The 20,656-nt window shown below is 35.6% G+C and overlaps 1 protein-coding gene across 3 annotated transcripts in view; it reads right to left on the bottom strand.

Moving 5' to 3' along the window:
- The window catches only part of BRWD1 (bromodomain and WD repeat domain containing 1), a 59,653-nt gene that overhangs the window by 5,922 nt on the left and 33,075 nt on the right, over nucleotides 1–20,656 (bottom strand). For 2 of the 3 annotated variants that reach the window (XM_082075611.1, XM_082075612.1), the window contains 12 exons: nucleotides 19,848–19,909; nucleotides 15,534–15,689; nucleotides 15,144–15,264; nucleotides 13,617–13,742; nucleotides 12,912–12,987; nucleotides 11,623–11,667; nucleotides 10,853–10,999; nucleotides 9,578–9,730; nucleotides 9,130–9,299; nucleotides 7,264–7,499; nucleotides 5,913–6,098; nucleotides 4,469–5,446 (listed from right to left, as the gene is read on the bottom strand). In XM_082075611.1, the coding sequence (XP_081931737.1) occupies nucleotides 4,469–5,446; nucleotides 5,913–6,098; nucleotides 7,264–7,499; nucleotides 9,130–9,299; nucleotides 9,578–9,730; nucleotides 10,853–10,999; nucleotides 11,623–11,667; nucleotides 12,912–12,987; nucleotides 13,617–13,742; nucleotides 15,144–15,264; nucleotides 15,534–15,689; nucleotides 19,848–19,909 (2,456 nt within the window). Of the gene's footprint in view, nucleotides 1–4,468; nucleotides 5,447–5,912; nucleotides 6,099–7,263; nucleotides 7,500–9,129; nucleotides 9,300–9,577; nucleotides 9,731–10,852; nucleotides 11,000–11,622; nucleotides 11,668–12,911; nucleotides 12,988–13,616; nucleotides 13,743–15,143; nucleotides 15,265–15,533; nucleotides 15,690–19,847; nucleotides 19,910–20,656 lie in introns of those variants that run through there. The other variant, XM_082075613.1, reaches the window with a different exon arrangement.

Genomic DNA, 20,656 nt, shown 5'->3' with positions numbered 1-20,656 from the left:
CAACCCAACTCCAGGATTAAGAGATCCCCCATCTGCTCTGAGCTACACCTGTGTTACAGAAGGGCAGTTTGGAAAGGTAGAAAAGACTGCCCGGCCTTAATGCTCACTTGATCCCCTTTGGCCGTCTGGAGAAGTAAATGTTTGAAACTGAAAGACATCACCTGGAACTATTCCAAGAAAGGCAGCTGAAGAAAAAAGCATGCACACAATTATTTGAGCCAATTTTTCCACAGAGATAGGTGCTTAGATGTTTATAGACAGATGTTTTGAGAAAAACTTTTATCATAATAAACAGATTATGCATATTTTCAAAGTTTCAGCAGCTAATTTATAAGACAGAATGCAAGAGCTCATGCCATCAAATCCTAAACCTGGAAGTCCAGGCTTCAATACTGAGTAGCAATATTCATCCACCACTCCCGTCAGCTCACCTGCAGGGTGTACTACAGTCCACAAATTATTTCCCAGCACCTACTAACCAGCTAAACAATTTATGTCAAAGCTTTGCTTTAGTAGTGTTATTTTTTGGCGTTTGGTTGGGTTTTGTTTGTTTTTAAATATACATATACGCAAAAACGTACTACATATCTAGAATAAATATTATATAAAATAGAATACATATTACAGCACTACATAGATTATGTTTTATATATGAAAATATCCTATATCAATATATGTATTAAAAATAAACACAGTACAAAACAAAGTTTCCACATAAATTGCTTAGCTGGTTAACCACATAGTATATATATACAGAGAGAAAATATGTATTTATTTGAAAACAGATATTATATAAATACATAAATAAAAGCATCTCCAGCAGTACCTAACAATAACTTTTAGAAGTACAAACAAGTTTAGCTTCCTATTTACTGTCAGCCTCTTCAGAAAAGAGCAAGACACGCATCAGTTTGGTAAAACACAATAAACTAGGCTGTGCTAACAGCACAATCTGTTGTTGCATCTACTGACCATTGAGAAAAATGAGCTAGAAAGGGCATCTGCTAATTTAAAAATAATTATGTGACTACCTGTGGTAATATCCCATATTTAAGACTGGATAAACTGAAATGGAAAATAAATATTGTGTTTTACAGTATGCACTGTCCAAAGCTAGCTATCAGTTCATATACAGGACAACTAACATTTCAATAAAACAACATGGGGAATAACTCAATGTAAAGAAAACTAAACATCTGAAAGTCACTTGCCTATAAGGAACACTGTATAGGACAATGATATATTCCCCTTTCACATGAAAGAAGTCTCAAACTTGGCCCTCTGTCTTTAACCATCCTGGTTCTGTACCTACTGGGATAATAAAATTAAGTTTTTTTTACTAAGTTAATGGTATACTCAGCCCTTTTGGCAGATGACTCTGTGAGGAGATCCAAACAATCCAAAAAGCTCAGCGTTGACTACCCAGTGTGACAGCTTCTACATTATTCACAAGGAATGTTTACACAAAAAGTTTTTAAAATTAACCAGTCTTGCTTTCCCCTTAAAAATGAGCTGTTAGACAAGATTGATAAGGGAAACATTACCAATTGCCTACTACAAAAGCTAAAAATTACCACTAGATTAAGGATTTGTACAAATACCTTCCATTTTTGTCACATTAAAAGTCTCTTCCTATCTTCTCCTAGTAACACCAAAAGTTTAATATTTGACTCACAGATTTTGTCAGGAAGCACATTCAAGTAAGATTTTCAGTTCCATAAAGCTATTAAAAGATTCCCTCCTCCCAGTTTTCTTAAGCTTTAGAATAGAAAGTGACTATGGCAATTTAGTTCTGACAAGTCTGGAGTACAATAACCAATTACAGAACTCAGCAGCTCTTTATTGTTGCTCCTCAGGTCCATCTGCCATCCTTTCACCTTGCTAATATTAAAACAGTAAGAAATGTTTTCAGTATGTTTAGCAGCTATAAATACTAAGGCCTTTTTAGTACAAACGAAGTATGTATTCCTTGTGAGAAAACTGTCAAGACAGATTGATCTTAAGAGACAATTTTCTTCTCAAGATTCTTAAACCACTGCATTACAAGTGTGTACCAAAGCTACTACCTGATAGGGCACAAAAATGTAATACAATCAAACTTACAAGGCTGTTAGAAATTACTCAGTCTGGAAGAAAAAGAAATATATGCTGTCAAAAGTAATCCTTGCCCCTCGCCTTATTTTTTTCAGCAAGGCAGCATTCAGTTGACACTGAACACTGAAAAGTAAGGAGCTGGGACACAATTTTACTATCTTATAAAACAGTACTGAAGATAGCTCACTCTTTCCTCAATTGCCAAATTAATGATGTAGGAAGTAACTGAAAACAGGTAGGATTTTTTGCTCCAAAACATTACAGTCTTCAACTCTGATCAAGTATTATGTGAGCCAGAAACATTTAATTCTGCTGTGTGTGCTTGGTACGTAAAAAAGGCAACCAACTCATGCCTTTGAGCTTGAGTACTGTTTTTTCCTTTAATTTCCTTAAAGCCTTTTGATAACTATTTGCAGGGCACTAAATTCCTGTAAACCCATGTGTTAAGGCTAAACAATGCAGACTGCTTTGTTTGAGGGATGTGGGTGAGGAACACTGCTGAGAAAGATTAGTCTTTGCACCATAACAGCAAAACAAAATCTATATAACCTAAATAAATGCTATGTTAAACCTGCACTTCAATAAGGTTAGATATAGAAAAAGCTAATCATCTAGATGCAGCTAGGTCTATTGCCACTTAGGGGTATTCTCTCAAGTCTTTTAAGAGTGCTCAAGATGTTTCACAATGTTTTACCCTCCCTTCCCCCCAAAAAACAAACAAACCCCAAACCAACCAACCAAAAAAAACCCAAAACCAACCAAACAAAAAAACCCCACAAAACAAAACCACCAAAAGCAAACAACAAAACAGCCCCAAACACAGTTTAAATTCCTAAGGAGTTTTTAGAGGTTCATAATCTGGTCTCTGTGATCCAGTGACGGGTTTGGAAGGATTAGACCAAAACACCAACCTCTGAACAGTCTTTCAAATTCTAAGTCAGGACCAATCCCCTAACAATATGAAGACACATAATGTACAGACCCTGTTTTAATAAAACTTAACATCATTCTAATATGCTTTAAAAAACCCCCAAATATGAATGTCCAAATCATAACGTGTCAGCCAGCACACACAAACATTTGAGTGACAGATAGAATTATGGGGGGAGGGGAAAAAAAGGCGCAAAGAACTAAACTTTTTGAAACAAGTGGAATGGTAAAATCTTGCATCTGCATCTATCTGGAATTTCTGTCCTTCAGTTAGCTGTCAACTGCTTCACATAGATCTTCTCTGTAGTGTCTTATCAGCATGATAATATAGCTAGAAAGTGCCATCAAGCTTCAATGAGTTACAACTTTGCTTAGACACTTGGGAAACTAAAGCAAGTAAGGAACAGCAGGGTCACCACTGCACTTCCCCATACAAAATCCCCCCCCCCCCCCGCCCTGATAACCATCCAAACCCCTGTATGTTATAATAAAACTGAGAAAAGCCAGACATGCATCAAAACATAACCAAAGCAGCACCGAAGTGCCTCTCTGTCTTAAGGACACTACACATCACTTGACAGAATAAAATCCAAAAGCCAAATCAAGTTCCAGCTTCCAGTGTACATCATGGAAGAACAATTACAACATCTTTCAGTCAAAAAAAATAAAGTTCCTTCAACTGAAAATAATAATGGCTGTAAGTCTGCTTTAAAACAGAAAGTTTCAACGGAAAATGAAGATAATCTACAGTAAGAACTATTGCTTTACCCACAAGCTCAAGGTAACAAGACTACAAAACAAAGGGGTTTTTTTCATTGCTGAAATTCTCAAAACAAGGAATAGGACAGAGAGAGCTGTACTGCTCCTTTTGAGATTCTGTGCTACCCTGAGCTGCACACCACAGAACTCATCCACAGCATCCTTTAGAACACTGCTTAGTTTTGTGCCAACACCCTGAAAGCCAGCGTTTCTCAAATTTAACTGTCACGTAAGCACGGTAATATTATTTCAGAATAGGTATTTTAGCATTAGATACTATATACTGCGACACTGATAAGCAAGTGCAAGTTAAATATGGAAAGAACAATCATGGGATAATTGTAAGTTTTTCATGGAGAAATGTATTGCCTGAATTGCACAAGAACGGCCAGTGTTCAATCCAAATTCTCAATACCATAGAACTACACCAAACTCAAATAGTTTTCTCTCAGTGCTGTGTCTGGTAACCTCTCAGCTCCAAACCTGTCTAGACTTCTAGACACTGTCATCATCATCGTCATTGTAGCTCACCATTCTCCTTCCCCCTTTTATAGTTATTTTAGAACAACAAGGAACAATATTACACTGTGTAGAGTCCAAATCCTCCCAGCCATTATGCAGTCATTAATCTTGTCTCCATCTAGTCAATATCAACAGTCAGATGCATTAACTTTAAAAATTTTACCTTTTCTAACAATTTTTGTTCTTCCTTTTATCTTCCTCCTTTTTGTTTTTGAAGTAGTTTCACAATAATTGCTATTATTGGAATCTGTCTCAGATTCTGTATCAGAAGACTGATTGAAACTGGCACCAGGTCCAGATTTTGAACTCTTTGCAGTTTTAGTTGGCACCAAGCTCTCTGAGATAAAACTTCTCCCATCCTCTCTGTCTTCTGTTTCAGATTCTGCTGTGTCCTCTAAATCACTCAAGACTTTTGCTTTTTTTAAAGGAACAAGCTCTAGACCAGTTGCTTTTCTGCCATTCCATCTACCTGACTCAGAATCCACTTCATCCTCAGAGTTGCTCTCTGCAGGCTTATTATGTGCAGATGTAGACTGGTCAGAAGCTTTTTGACTGCTCCCATACTCTGAATTATGGCTTTTGGAGTCCTCCTCTGAGAAGTCCGGAGTGGGACTTCTCATTTTGGGAGATACAGAATGGACTGTCCCACGTGATTGTTTATGACCATTGCTTTGCCAGGTTTTCTGCTTCATCTGTGTGTTTGTCTCAGAATCTGAAGTTCCATTTTCAGATTCACTAACAAATTTTCTTCGTGCAGCAGATGAACCAGGTTGAGAAAGAACTTTCCTCTTGGTAAGCTGCTCTTCTATTTCTTTTTCACTTTCAGACTTTAAGCCTACATCATCCTCAGATCCCTCCAGTAACATTCGTCTGGCTGCAGCCGAGGCATTTCGGTGAGGCAGTTTCCTATTCTTGCAGCCAATGCCAATACTTTCTGAGCTTGAGACCTCTTCCTCCACATCGCTCATTAGCCTTAACTTATTAGCAGCCACAGCAGCACTTCTGCGTGGAGTTTTTCTGTGTCTACCAGTACTATTACTGAGTGATCCAGATGTCACCGCTGACATATTTTCAGAGTCACTGACATATAACTTTTTTCTGACAGTTTTTCTTGTATTCCCATTCTCCTGAAGAAGTGCTCCTGTAACGGAAATGAGAGATTAGCATCTTAAATATAAAACCAGCAGCTGCTTAAGTCTTGTCAAGCCTGGAGCATGTTCAACTCACAGACATGACAAACGAAATACACTCCTCATAATAGTTATGTGCATTTGTTGTCTGCCAAGAGAAATTATTTAGCCATGTCAGAAATTTTCCATTCATTCCAGTTTTGTGACAATCAGAACTTCTTTACGAATTACTGCTTTTACTTCTGTTTACATAAAAAATTGTCACAAGACATTCCCTCTTATTAGGCTCTTGGTTTCTGCTTGGTTTCCACCCCTAAGTACAGAAAAAAGTTGATTGTAGTATTTTGAGAGCTTCCAAACTACCACCAACAAAAAGCTGGCATCTTACATATACAACAATTTTAAAATACTGATTCTATTTAGTTATATAAACACTTGTGTTATTTACCAGTCACAACAAAACTACTCAAATCTTACCTGTTTGTTTTCTCTGAGCAGCTCGATTTCTAGTTATCCTACGATTGCTGTTCTTTCTTCTACATACACCATTTTGTAGTGGAGGTGACACAAGAGCCACAGAGCTTTCTTTGCTGTCTCCTGAGCTACTTGTAGAGGATGAAGAGGAAGTAGACGACGAAACCAAGGAACCTTCTGTTTCACTTTCTGTTAAAACAAACAAACAAACAAACAAACCAATCAGAATTCTAAACATACAGTCAGCTTCCAGTTAAGAGCTACAATTTGCTGATCCAGAAATCTTCAATATTTCCTTACAATATTATCTTACAATACACTATCATGCCTTAATGTCTTACATGTATGAAACTGACAGATCTAAAAAATAGGCCACTCCATATTGTTACAGTGTTCAGTGACAGGAAACTTCTTTAACCTGTATTTAAGTTTCAAGTAAAATAACATGGCTGTTCCCAAATAAGAGAATTAAGAGAAAAGCATGCAAAAAACATACACAAAATATACTCTGACAGACTTTTTTTTTTAATCAGAACTTGTATTGTTATTCTTTGATAGAAACTGAATTTTTGTTGAGGTGCGGTGTAGGGAAAAAACAATTAGACAGGAAGGTTTCTATGTCTCATGGAACTTCTGTTATTTGCTAATTTTGGGTGACAATTTTTATGTAATATATATAGGTGTACAACCGGTATTTTATATAGTACTGTTTATCAAATACACTACATTTCCCTCTCAAATACAAGACATCAGTTTATTACAACCACTTTCCTAGAACAGCTGCTTGAAATGAAGAAATTCTGTTATTCCATTCGGTAAGAGCTGAGAGCATCAAATAACCATGTAGTTAGTAGGACAACTTTTTCTTATAATCAGTCTTACTCAGTTCAGCTTTGTTGTGAATCCCCATATAAAAGCTGCAAAAAATGTGTCATCCACTTGACTGCAAAAAATATGCACAACCAAGATAGCTCTGTGTCTAAGACACAGACTATTCTATTGACAGATTCCTGCTTGGGCACAAGCTTTTTCATTAAAAGTTCAGTAAGCCTGCTGCATTCTGTGGGATTTTAAAGTAGAAATGTCTATATTCAGTACAGATATTTTTATAATATTCAATAACATAGTGTCCAAAATTCATTAAAATACACAAAATTCTGTATTACACAAAAAAAACCAAACTGCATCAAAATCTTGTCAAATAAAATAAATTACATTAAAAATGCAACCCTTGTTTAACAATTTAGAATGCAATTGCAAACTATGCGAATTATAAAAGGAAGGAAATATTAGTGGGCAAGTCATGGCAAAGACCAAGATGAAAATCCTCATCTGAAACAATTCTATTTCTGACCTGATGATAATGCAGAACAGTTTGTTAGTGTTGTGGATCTAGCTTTTCCATTCCTTTCAAAGGATGCCAGGCATTCAGAATCAGAGGATTCACCAGAGGAACTGTGGTTGTAATTGCCAGCATTCATTTTATGGCTTGCAACGCAGGCAGCTTTCCTTGAGGTAGGTTGAGTAAAAGAATCTTCCTGCTCAGATTCCATTTTTGCCTGAGACTTCAATGGTTTCTGCTTCAAATTTCTAGTGAAAGGAGAGAGAAATAAAAGCAACAGAGGTTGTAAAACTAGGAGAAATAATAGCAATTAAGTATTTTAACATTACTTCTCTGTGAAAGCTTAACTAACTGTATGCCCCAAGATTTTAGATTTATGGAAGGGTAGGTAGATTTGTGAGCTAACATGGTGTGGGACAATTTTAACTTTGACAGGGATAAGAATTAAGTACTTTCATTAAACTAATAGTGACGTTATACAAGGGGAGACACACTCTGTTCTCAGAAACAAAGAAGTCAATACTGAATGCCTTTTGGAAACCAAGGTCCTCTTACTGTTTATGAGAAGGCTGCAACAGCAGCCTCAATTTCTGTTGAATTCCCAATCTCTTGTTAATTGCATATAAGCCTCAAACTAAGTGTTATGCATACCAACATTGCTCCACAATAAACTGAGTTCCAAAGAAACAAAGAAGGTGTATCTTTAGAGAAAGTTTACTGTATAAAACAAAACACGTGTTTGCACAGAAACTCACTGATTCAATTCTTCCTTACTATACATGCTAGAGTGCTACACAGAGTCTTGATAAGTCACTTATTTCCACATTTAAAACTCCTGTTTTGTCAGTTGCTTCCTTACAGTCACAGGTTTTCAGATGTTCATCTACGCACACTGGATGTATATGGTCTTTGCTATCCACATACTCTTCCAAATAGTCCCAAACCCACTCCTGCTGAGCACCACTGACTTGTAAAGAATTCTGGAGATACAAGTAGAAGTGTAGTTTCAAAAGAAAATGGCTGCCTATCCTGATGCGTATTCCTTTATTTCTCTGGGAAGAAACAAGAACGCAAGAAATACTGCCAGTAAAGCTTAAAGCTCATTGCCAAGAACACCTGTAGCGTAATCCAACATCCATGCATAATAGAACTTGAAAATGTAGAATCATAGAAATAATCCACTGAAATTTTAAGAGAACAAAGACACATGGCAAAGAAATGCATTCTTAGATTGTTTTTCTTAAAACTCTTATTCCTATTCTTTGATTGCCAGCGAAGAAAGGCTGGACAGTAGCAGAAAGGTATAAGCTCAGTTTCAACAATTTACCAAGTTTAGCTTTTGTATTTTGTCTTGCTCCATCCCATATGCAAATTAGGAATGAGTCAATCATGTCAACCAGTTTGTTTTCCTTCAAAAGAGAAAAGGCATATCTAGCCACCAACAGAATGCCACAGTAAGTGAAAATTTCTATAAATTCCATAGGACTTTCTTCTGTATGTAATAAAACATGTAATATAAGCAGCTTTGTTATCTTTGTAATATATACAGCATGTAAATCTTTGTTTCATTCCTCATTATTTCCGTCAGATTAAATATTGATTTCCTGAGTGAAATATTTAAAAACAATAAAAGCAAAAAAACCCAGCCTTTTTCTACCCTTCAGTCCTTTTGCTGTTTCACTGATGGTTTTATACTACAAAATCCCCACTTTTTTTGCATGTCTTTCCTTCTGCAAGAGAAATTATTACAAAAAGTCTCACTCAAGTTAGCTAACCATTTAGTACGCTAGCTGTTCTCTTCTTCACAGACTAAACATGACAGTCAACCTGAATATTAGTCAGTTGAGATGTATCTCTACGTCTGCATAATGTGGTTACCTGAGCATTTTGGTAGGATGCTGCACTGAGCTTTGATTATGATATCTTCTGGTGTACCTCTGGTTTCTTCGCAGCTTTTCATTCTGTTTCTGACCATTTCTGAAATCTGAAACAATTCTTCTTATTTTCTCTTCAAATAGTGCTGACAATCTCAAGGTCATACTATAAATCTAGGTAAGGAAGTGCTTATATTAAAAACAGAACCTTTCATCCAAGAATAACATTTCAAAAATGAAAAACTGTATAGGAGAGAAACAGAAAATGCATAGCATGCAATCCTATGTAGAACTAAATAAACAAGAAATTAATATACTAAGTATTATGCTCATACTTCTCCCCACTACCCATCCAACCAGCAGCTTTATCAACAGTACTGATAAACAACTAATTCCAAAATAATACCTCATTTCATTAAGACAAGTATAAAATCCCCAATATTAACAGCTACCTTTGACTTTTTGTTTGGAGTATAAGATTTTGCATTACTAAATATTAGTCTTATATCTTTGCACAGTTCCATTGGAGTGTCATAATTTCCAGCCTCCAGAGTTTCTTTCACTGTACCAAAGTCCATTGGAGTGTCTATAATATGTCTGTAATCCTAGACAAAACACATGACAAAAAGATTCAAGAAGGTATAAGGGCAAAACGACACTTTTGAATTTTATTTCTCTAATTTAATGGTAGCTAAAATAACCACAGATTATCTTAACCATCACCTGAAAACAGAAGCAACTACCACAGACAGCAATGCTTTTGCTGAGACTAGCTGATTTAAAGTCTCCACTACATTATCCCCTACAAACTCTTGCTCATTTTCAAGGTGGTCTTCAGAATTTCTGAAGGATCATGAGTTGATAACAGTGTCACAAGCTTGCACACGCAGATTTTCAGTATCAGTTCTCCTGAGCTTCCTCAATAAAAACTCCCCAATAACATGCAAGTCAACATTTTTATTGTTATGAGAAATGAGACTGCTGTAAATCATCACATAATCCTTTCCCTGATGCATTTTACTATGAGAAAAACTGATCAGGTTTAATTAAAAAAAAAAAAAAAAGGCAATTCAAAATACCTCTTTCTCTCCTGTCAAAGAGTTTTACAGAACCTCAAGATGTTCTAAAACCTGAAGTGAGACCCAAATTCAAGATGTGAAGTCCATAGGAAAACATTTGTTTGCTTGTCAAGAAGTTTTTTTCCTTGAAAGTTTTTTTTGGTTTTTAGACAAAAAGAGATCAAAGAGTTAGGAAGAATACCATGAACAGCTAAGAGAAAGAGATGGAACGAATCAAATTCATAGCTCAGGCTCAGTTAAACAGGTTTTGTAGACTGTCTTTCAAGAAACTAGTTTTCATTAAGAACATACAGATTTATCTAGAATTATTTCCCTATAAGGGACAGTAAGAAAGTAAACAAAAGAGTTTGTGAGTGGTTTCAAACCATATTTAAGATATCAGGATATTTTTAGGCACCACTGCTGCTCTACAGTTGTGTTGTGTTATGTGTCAATATTTTGCTGGATGTTAGTTATGTTGATGCGGTTGAGCATACAGCTCATAGTTCTAAGCACAGAGGAAAGCAAATTTCTTTCAATGGTTTGGGACTAAAGCCATAAAAGAGAACAAATACCTTGAAAAGCAATGCAAAGATGTCATTATGGTACCAAATGCTAAGAGGAAAAAAAAAAAAAAAAAATCTTATAAGGTTAGTAAGGACAACTTACAGGATATTGATCCAAATCAACTGGCTGCCTGAAAGGCTCAGAATCTTCACACTGGAAAATTAAATTCACCAGTTCCATACACTGTTTCTTCCAACAGTTTTCATCATAGCCAGTTTTCACATTTTTTCCTTTTTTCAAGCCCCGTCCCTTGGGAAAAAAGTTAGGAAAAAGCACTATTGAAATACAGAAGGAAAACCTGATAATCTGTCTGGAATTATTTCTGAAGCAGAAAAACGCACTTCCAAACATATCATTTTATAACAAAAAAGGCACTATACTACTAGCAGATTTTTTTGTAATCTTTAGTAATAAACTCTGACAATAATAGTATTTTCTTTTACTATCTTTAAAGGGTTTTTTAATACTAAATAACTAAGGCACACAAAAGTATACCTTTTGATACTAAATTATTCTCAAAATATTTGAATATTATCCATCACTAAAAGTATTTTTTCCCAAGCATGTCAGCTGAATAATGCTTTTATTTCAGTGTCATACAGATAACTGAAAACAGTTACACTGAACAACACTGGTATCAAACTTGAAAGTCAGATTTTCCTAGACAACTATACCGAACAGGTATAGAAGCATTAAAACAGCAAAGACTTATTTAAGCAAAGCTTTTTCTTCCCTTATACCATCAGGAAAATTTGGTTCCATGATTGTTATAAAACCAAACATCACTATCACAGCATTTCAATACAGTCTGTTAATCAATTTTCCCTGCCTGACCTGATTTAGGTATATACAGTAACAATTAGCCAACTCACTTTTCTTCTTCTATATGATGTTCTCGGAAGACATTTTTCATCATCCTGCATAAAATAAAATCGATCATCTTAAAAATGATGTGTGAAAAAATAGGTAATGGGTGTTCAAAATGTCATTAGCTTTGCTACTGCGGTAAAAACTGATTTTTATTCTAATTTCTCTCAATGAGATAGAAGATAAGCACATAAGAAAACACACAACACAGGATCTGAGAGACTTGGAAAGCAAGATCCTAGATGCTACCACTGAAGATTCCTGATTCCACTCTTGTCCTTAATATAAAGGAAAAAACACCATCAGAAATTGCAATGAGAAGATACCCATCAGCTTTGAACCTCAGTAACGAAAATTTGTCAGTAATTTAAATCACTGGTAACAGGTGTCATAAAACTTTCTGATTTTTGCTTCCCCTGAGTTTAGGAAAAGACATCTTGTGATCAAGTTACTTTTGGTAAAAAGAAAAATCTTATGTGGAAGGACACTAAGGTGATGCTGAAGTAGTGAAATAAAGAACTAAAACAATTCAGTGTAATTTCTTCCCTACATATTAACCTGCAAGGGAAAGCAGCTATTTTGAAACTTTATGAAGTATTGGTAGTAAATGCCAAATCAGAAATCAAAAAGTGAAAGAGACATCAGTTCTGGCAGCTCTGGGTACACTATTAATAAACATACAGCACTGCAGATAGCATTCACTGCATAACAACAGTGCATATTTACCTCTATCAGATTTAAGATAAATGTACTTTATTAAATGCTCAATGAAGTGTGCAAATTGGATGTATGATTCATATTGCGGTATATAGTGAGAGTCAAAGCATCAATATGATAGTTATACAGCTTGTCAATTTTTAACATTTATGACTATATGAATAATAATTTTCATTTTAGAAATAAACAGATGCATATAATAAAGAATACAGCAAAAGACAGATTCATGTACTCTTGAAATATTTACATTACGGTACATTAACATGCTTTAGAAATACAGTCCCACTCACAAAAGACAGAAGAGTTGTCCCAGTTGATAGCACACAGTCATAGTACAAAATGCATATTTGTTATACTCACCAAATATTGACAAATCAGAATTATTTTAATAAAGCATCTCCTCACATCACTTCCAACATTCATAATACATTCCATGTTTATACTAGCTGTATAAATGTACAAATACACCCAAAAATATCTATTAAAAAACCTGAGCAATTTTACTAAAATCATTTGAAGGCTGGTAGCATTTTCTCACCACTGTACATTATTGGAATTATCCACAAAAGCAGCTTACCAGATCAGCATCAAGACAATCTTGTTCATCATCTGTTGTGCTACATAGTTCAAAAATGTTTGTACAGTTCTGATCACTGTAATGCAATTAAATCTCTGTTATTTCGATAGCAAAAACATAGCTATAATTTCCTAGACTAAACTGAGCCATAACCAAAAGCTACACATAAACTGCAAGACAGTAACTAAGAATGAAATAGAAAAATCAGAAGATGATTATAATATTAACAAAGTAATGTTACATCCGAAAAACTGCCATACTGTGCATTTCCGAAGTGAGGGGAAGAAGGTAAAATTAGCATTATTAATATGGAAGAGGCCTTCACATCTGATCTACCTGCAGGGAGATTGCCTACGCTAATTTAATTCAGTTGAGAGGTTTGATTTTGAAAGAAGTCAGACAGGCTACAACAGGAACTTCTACATATGTGCTAGACAGCTCAGAACTTATTTTACAGGTTGAGCTACTTTCATATCATTTTAGTACTATAAATAACAGTGAATGATACTGAGGGAAAAAGTTAAAATGTCTCTCTGCTGAACATTTAAGTATTTCCCCAGTTAGAAGAATTACACAACTGTCCTGCAGTGTATTGAAAAATAGTAAGAAATCAAAAGCAGCAGGATAAACAATAAAGATGCTTATAACTTCCCACCACTTAAGAGCAGGATATTTAAGCACTATTTAGATTAAAATGCCACTTACTTGATAAACTTTAAGAGCTGGGTAGTGATCTTTTTTGCAGCTCTAGCAATAGCACTCCCAGGTTCATTGAAGGTCCTAGCATTGCTTTCAATATATCTTACTTCCCAAACCAGTGCAGAGATTCTCCTTAAAATTAAAAAAAAAATGTTGCACCTTTAATACTAAGCTGAAAGGCTTAAAAACTGAAAAAAAAAAAAATTCTCTAATAATTTTCTGTCCACATTAGATTAAGAAAAATGTCATTTGTTTTAATTCTCATTAGACCAGTCTCAGACTTTTCATTCACATGGAAAACTGAAATATGCTTGTACACACAGAGGGAGACATGCACACAAGGAAGCAAAACCAACAATGCACATCTTTGCTCACTCATTTTCCAACTCACTGTTGATAAATCATCTTCAGAAAGTTTGTGAAATTCTAACACCCTTTGGTTTCACTCTTAAAAATTCAGTTAGTACTTGGCTAGTTGTAGTAATATTTGTTACCACTAAATTATAAACCTGCACTGAAATAATCCTTAACTAATAAACACAAAGCACAAGCAATTAAAAGGGAGTGACAAGAAAATTAGTCTAATTACTTTTTTAAGGACATCTTGGCTATGATGTTCTGTTCTGTCTCCTCTCAGATACCTTGCTTTGAGGCCAAATGACCAGTCAAAGCAGTACCCTAAGATGACAGATTTGTAGAAACTGCTACAAATTAAAATTGTAACTTGATAGAAATGAGCTAGCACAACCATGTAATTTCATTTTTATGATTCATTTTTCCAATTCCTTATAATCATGAAGCAGAGACAACCCCAGTTTGCAGCTCTTCACCTACAGAATTTCAAACTATTTCCCAAGACCCTATTTCAGTCTTAACACAGGAAAAAAAAAGCTATTTATGTCTCTTCACTGTATTTACAGGCATACAGAAGGTAAGTCCAGATGAACATCCTCTAGTTTCTTCTGAGCTATGGATACTCAGCACATCCAACAAATCAGAACTTTATCACCACTAAAGTTCAATTTATTCCCTCTCTCTCTACTGTACAGTTTTTATAATTTTAAACCCCTATGATAGTATTTAACACTTCACCTCCATGTTTAAGCCAATTTCTGAAAGTAATACGTGCTTAAGAGCTTAACCCTCTTCAAGTTCAAAGTAACTGAAGTACAGCACTTTGAAATCTTCATTAAGTCTTCAGGATTGAAGTTTTTTTTTTTCCAATGTTTATTGTTTTCCAATAGAAAATTTCTCAAAGAAAGAATGTCAGTGTTTACTGTTACTCTAAAAACGGTACCCATATAGGCTGAAATTGATTTCCTTAAGATCTAAGAAATTTAATAAGGTTGCAGTTATCAGGCATCAGAGCCCTGCTACAAAACACTAGTAATGTTGAATTCAGGTACTACAGCGTTGTTTTTCAGAATGTTTTTAAAAAGATTAATTGCTCTTCTTACTAAAAAAAGTTCAGATCTTCTCAAAACAGGCAAACCTAAGGCCAAACTCTCCTTTGTTTCTACTGCTAGTACTAACCTGTAAAATCGGTTAACCAGTCTTGTCCGAATAGTGTTCAGGTCTGTTGGATAAGCAATCACGGTACAGTACTTGGGATATGTACACAGGTCAACTGGACCAGCAAAAGCTGCTGAAATGTCTGTTAAGAAATATCAAGATTAATTAAACTGACAATTGACAATTGAGCCAGGTGTTCAACTGCTATGTATATTATTGATAAAACCAGTGATGTATAAAAATATAAAAATCTCAGTACGGACAAACAGAAAGAACTGCACATAAACATGTATGAACATTCACAGTACTTTATCGAAGGGAATTTTTAAAGGATGCCATGGATATTCCAGAGACCTGCTTATAAATGTAATGTGAGGAGAAAACTACCTAAAGCTTAGATGACATGCTTACCAAGAGTCAGAAGCTGATCAATACCACGGATAATCCGCTCACATGCTTCATCACGAGATCTCATCCCCCACTCGCCTTCTTGGGGTTTGTATAGTAGCTTCTCCACCTCTTCAAAAGTTACAGAAACACTAGCTCCTAATTCTTCAGGCTGATCAACTGAAGAGTGATAGCAAATAGGATAGGGTAGGAAGTTAGAACGCAAACCAACAAGGTAAACTGTTAAGTACTGATGTTTATTAAATACTCATATGCTCGTAACTGACAAAAAAAAAAATCTTGCCTTAAAGTTGAGATTGATGCTAATACTATAGGAAAAAGTACACAAACTGACTACAACAGCAAAGATATCCTTTATGTGCCTTTTTCTTGCAGTTCTGGATCTCGAGAAGACTCTTTCCTCTCTTCATTTAAGCACTAGACTTGAAGAGGACTTGAACTCAGAAGAGTTGTTTATATGCTTCTGTTTTAAATGCATGCCCCTAAACTTCGCAGGATCGTAACTTACTTTAATGAGTCAATTTGTGCCCTCAGCCTTTAAATACGTGCAAGGTAGGCAATATACTTTGTCACATCCTTCCTGGTATTAACAACTGTGATCTTTTGGACATTTAAAAAAAAAGGCAGATTAATAATTTCAAAGCAGTACAAACTAGCAGAAATATGAAACTGTGATTTATGGTTCTGTGGAAAGAGTCATGCCTCTTAAGACTAACACAATCTGGCTAATGCAGAATGACTGAGTAGATAATGTATCATCCCTGGATGCCTTTCCCCCTTGACTGCACAAGCTGGTTTTAGTTTATCTGCAGTTTCTGCACTTTCATTGTTTTTGAAAAGCTACGTTCTTCATTTCATTTGTGCACTTGAAAAGGAACAACCACGTGAAGGTTCCTGATTAGACACCGTAGGTAGGCAACATCACTTCTTTGTACTGATTAGGACAATAGGAATCAGCAGATAAATTATCTTTTATTAGCAGATAAAATTCAACAGTGTAAAGAGTATAGGATTATAGCTAGATATTAACAGAAAGAACTTCCATTAGCATCCAAGAGTCTGTACATTAAAAATGAAAGCAAGAAAAAGGATAGGATCCATGAATATGCTGCATACAAATTCTCGATACACTTCAGCTACAACTACTGTACAGAAAAAAAACCAAGCTTTAGCGGCAGATCTTTTAAGTTTGAGAAAAATACTTTTTCCTTCAGCTGAACAGGGTTAGTCTTAATGAACCTAAACAATTTCTAGTTCTCTGTTCACTATTGCATTGACAAAGCCCAACAGTATTTGCTGTCCCCTGAAATAATACTGAAGATGAAGCAGCTCTTCAAGAAGCAGGTAAAAAAAAAAAAGGTACTATGGAAAGCTGAAGGGGCAGAGGTGACTCACTTAGATGATCCTTCTAACTCATCTTTAAGCCAAAACAAATTCTGTAACCAAACTTCCTGAAGACAACACTAAGAGAAAGCACAAGTAATGCTTCTACACTTACACAGGGTTGCGTCAAGAAGAACTCACATGGTATCTGGTACTCCATTGCATAAGCGCTCAAGAGGGATTTTCTCCTGCAGGAGCAACAACTAAAGCAGAATGACAGACTAAAACAAACAAAACTCTGTCCTTCTCAACATGCACGCCAAGATCTCTGCTTTGTTTTCTTTGCAGCATCCTGGTATATGTGACACAGAAGACTTGATATAACTCATGGCATATTATATATATATATATATACATAATGACCACCTAGAATAATCTTCAGGAGTAAATGGGTCACAGAAAGCTGAATCCCCAGAAGGATGGCTGCAGTGCTTACTAGTACAGGTATAGACAGTTCATACATACAACACCCAGTTCACACCAATAGTGTTTTAGTAAACATGCTGCTGAAAACTGAACTTCCACATCTCTATGCACCAGCTTTTTCTGGTCTTCACAGCATTGTCCCTGACAAGGCGAGACTTTGACATCTGACACTGTATCCTGATAATCATGAGACAAAACTTAGGCTTACTGGATACAAAGGGTAACAAATTAAGGTTGCAACGTGCTAGTTAGTCCAACTTCAGTGCTGTTCCTTCTCCCATAAACCTATCTTAGTTAACTGAACAAAGAAATATTTTGAGAGAATAGTGGAAAACGTGAGATACAATTTCGATTTGGTTTTTAAGTCATTCAATTGAAGAAAAGAAGAGAAAGCGAAGTAGAGGGGGTTTCACTCATTTTATACTATATTGCTAATATAATAATGCTCTGTAGAAATGCACAAAACCTTTCTGTAAGAGCTTTTCTTCCCTACTGAGTGCCAGTTTCTGCCTGGAAAGAAAAGCAGCAAATAAAGAGTTCCAGATTGCCTTCAGATAATTTTTTTCTTCTAGCCTAGTGGCTGCTGTATCCTTCACCTGTTCAGAGGATGTTGTTCTCAATTCTTTGACCTTGTCCACAACAGACACACTAGCTTTTAGCTTGCCTTTTTTTAGTGTCCCTTCCAAGTTTTTCTATGGTAAAGTTGTAGCTCCTTATATTAATCAAACCTTAAGCTCTTACAGCAAAGTAACAACGTACTAGATCAAAGAAAGAAGCTACCATTTTCCTCTGATATAGCGAACACTACCCAGATTTAAACTAGCATGCGTAGGATGTCTCTTGTCATTACGCTGCCAGTGTAGCAATTCCAAGAATTCTAGTTCCTTTATGCTGTCAAACTAAAGTGGTCAAGAACACTACTCTTTATATTTCATTCCATAGGAGGAAGAAGTGGTAACTAATACACTGATATAAATATATAAAGGGTGAGTGCCATGAGGATGGAGCCAGACTCTTCTCAGTGGCAAACAATGATAGGACAAGGGGTAATGGGATCAAGCTGGAACACAAGAGGTTCCACTTAAATTTGAGAAGAAACTTCTTCTCAGTGAGGGTGACAGAGCACTGGAACAGGCTGCCCAGGGAAGTTGTGGAGTCTCCTTCTCTGGAGACATTCAAAACCCGCCTGGACATGTTCCTGTGCGACCTCACCTAGGTGTTCCTGCTCCAGCAGGGGGATTGGACTAGATGATCTTTTGAGGTCCCTTCCAATCCCAAACATACTGTGATACTGTGATACTGTGAACAGCATCTTAAACCGTATTATACAGCATTCAGAACAAATCGATACAGTTTGTCCTGTTAAAATAAATCCTAACTTAAGTTTACATGTAAGGCTTGTGAGCCTTTAACTGCCTCTCAGTAACATATGGGAAGCATTAAGCAGTTCATGATTAATAAGAAAAGCTTCTGTATGTTAGGAGGAGATAGATGTTGGTGATGAGAAAATTGGATGTTTCAAGTAAATCTCTGCATGTGTGAAACCAAAATCCTGCTGATTACTTCTTTTCTATGAGCTAAAATGTATAAAGATTTCAATTTCACATTTTGATTTCAGACTTTTGCAAAATTTGTCATCACAAGATATGACTCAAGCAGGCAGCTAACACTTTGGAGCTTAGACGGTCAGGCGGCTACTGAGAACATCCACATGTATACAATATACTCATATTTAAGATAAAAATATAGCACAAGGTCTTCTGGTGTCCAGGAAACAAGCTAACTCCTAGCAAAGGTTATTAGAAATTCAGTATCTTTTTGACAGCTTATTCAGGAACTACTCTGTCAGTATTTCACAAACTTTCCTCCTTCCATCCAGCTGGTACTGACAAGCACTGGAAAACTAAATCAAGTAAGACAAACCAGGAATCCAACTGTATCATTTATAGTTAATTTGGATTTGACCAGCAAACTTTATAAATTGCTGGTTTTAAACTACATGCAGTAAGGATATGCTGGCTGGAAATTATTTTACACATATTAGTTCCCCATCCCTTTATACTATAATGTATTACAACAAACTGGTTTTTTTGAAACTTGAGAAGTTTTTAACATTGACATTTTTAAGTAGCAGATTTTATTGTATAAGCCAGAGCTACACATTTCAAGTATTTCCTTCAAAATTGCTCTGGAAGATGCCAAGGGAAAAAATATAGGTATATTCAAGGTATTTCACCAAATCTGAAGTAAGACTGTTTTTAAGAACTTTCTTGCTTAAATGCAGAAAAATGCCCTGCTGACATTCCCTACAATTTAAAGGATAACCACTACCATATCAGTTCCACCTATTAAGTAGATATGTACAATGGATACTGTACTCAAATGACTTAGTGACAAGAGCTGCAATAAAGACAGGAGTCGTCTAAGGTCCAATACCTGCATGAGACTAAGGAACTGAAAAGAGGGAGAAGCACATGAAACTGTTTTATTAAATGAGTTTCTACCTACCATTATCAGGAACTGGTTCCATGTCCCACGGGCTAAGCTTTTCAATTTCACCATTGTCCCATCTGATTCACAAAGTTAAAAACAAACAAACAAACAAACAAAAACAAACGTTATTTTGACTCAGAAGTATGCCCTCCAAGCATATTTAAATTACAGCTATTTTTATGTATTAATATACTGTATAAATATCCATATAAACATAAGTATTAGCTAGCAATCACCTGTCACAGTGCAAAAAGAAACATTCTTCATAATGAATTTCTAATTACATTTGTGCTCCTCATTTTGGCTATACACAACTTACTCAATATAAAAATCAATTTTATAGATATTGTATCAAGACACTGCAGAAGAAAAATAAGCTGTACACTTGGAAAAAAGAGATAACGTCACGGGAAAAATACAAGAGCAAGCATACAGGACAGAGGATTCTTTTGCAAACAACAACAGTAGTTGTGCAAGTCCATTGAACGTTTAAGAGAAAGGAAGAACTGTAAGTGAGGTATTTGGTATATTAATATTTCATGTTATAAGGTGTACCACATTAAGACAAAGATAAGAGGAAGTCTAAAATGAAGAAACTGAACTTAATTAAGGACCAAGAGGAAGCAAAGCCAAACACAGTTATCTGTACATTCATTCTGATATTTAACTATTAGGTATGAATATCATTTTGATATTTCTACAAATCCTACCACTTCGGGCAGATTTTTACATGTCTTGAATGACATTTCGGTATTTCAAAGATAAGAAATGCCCAAGTGGATCAGCTTAATGCCGTACCGGTCCAGCTAGACCAGTAATTTGTA

This window comes from Streptopelia decaocto (assembly GCF_964273445.1).
Source record: "Streptopelia decaocto genome assembly, chromosome: 1".
In the NCBI taxonomy this organism is placed as follows: Eukaryota; Metazoa; Chordata; class Aves; order Columbiformes; family Columbidae; genus Streptopelia; species Streptopelia decaocto.
This window is presented reverse-complemented; position numbering and strand designations above follow the sequence as displayed.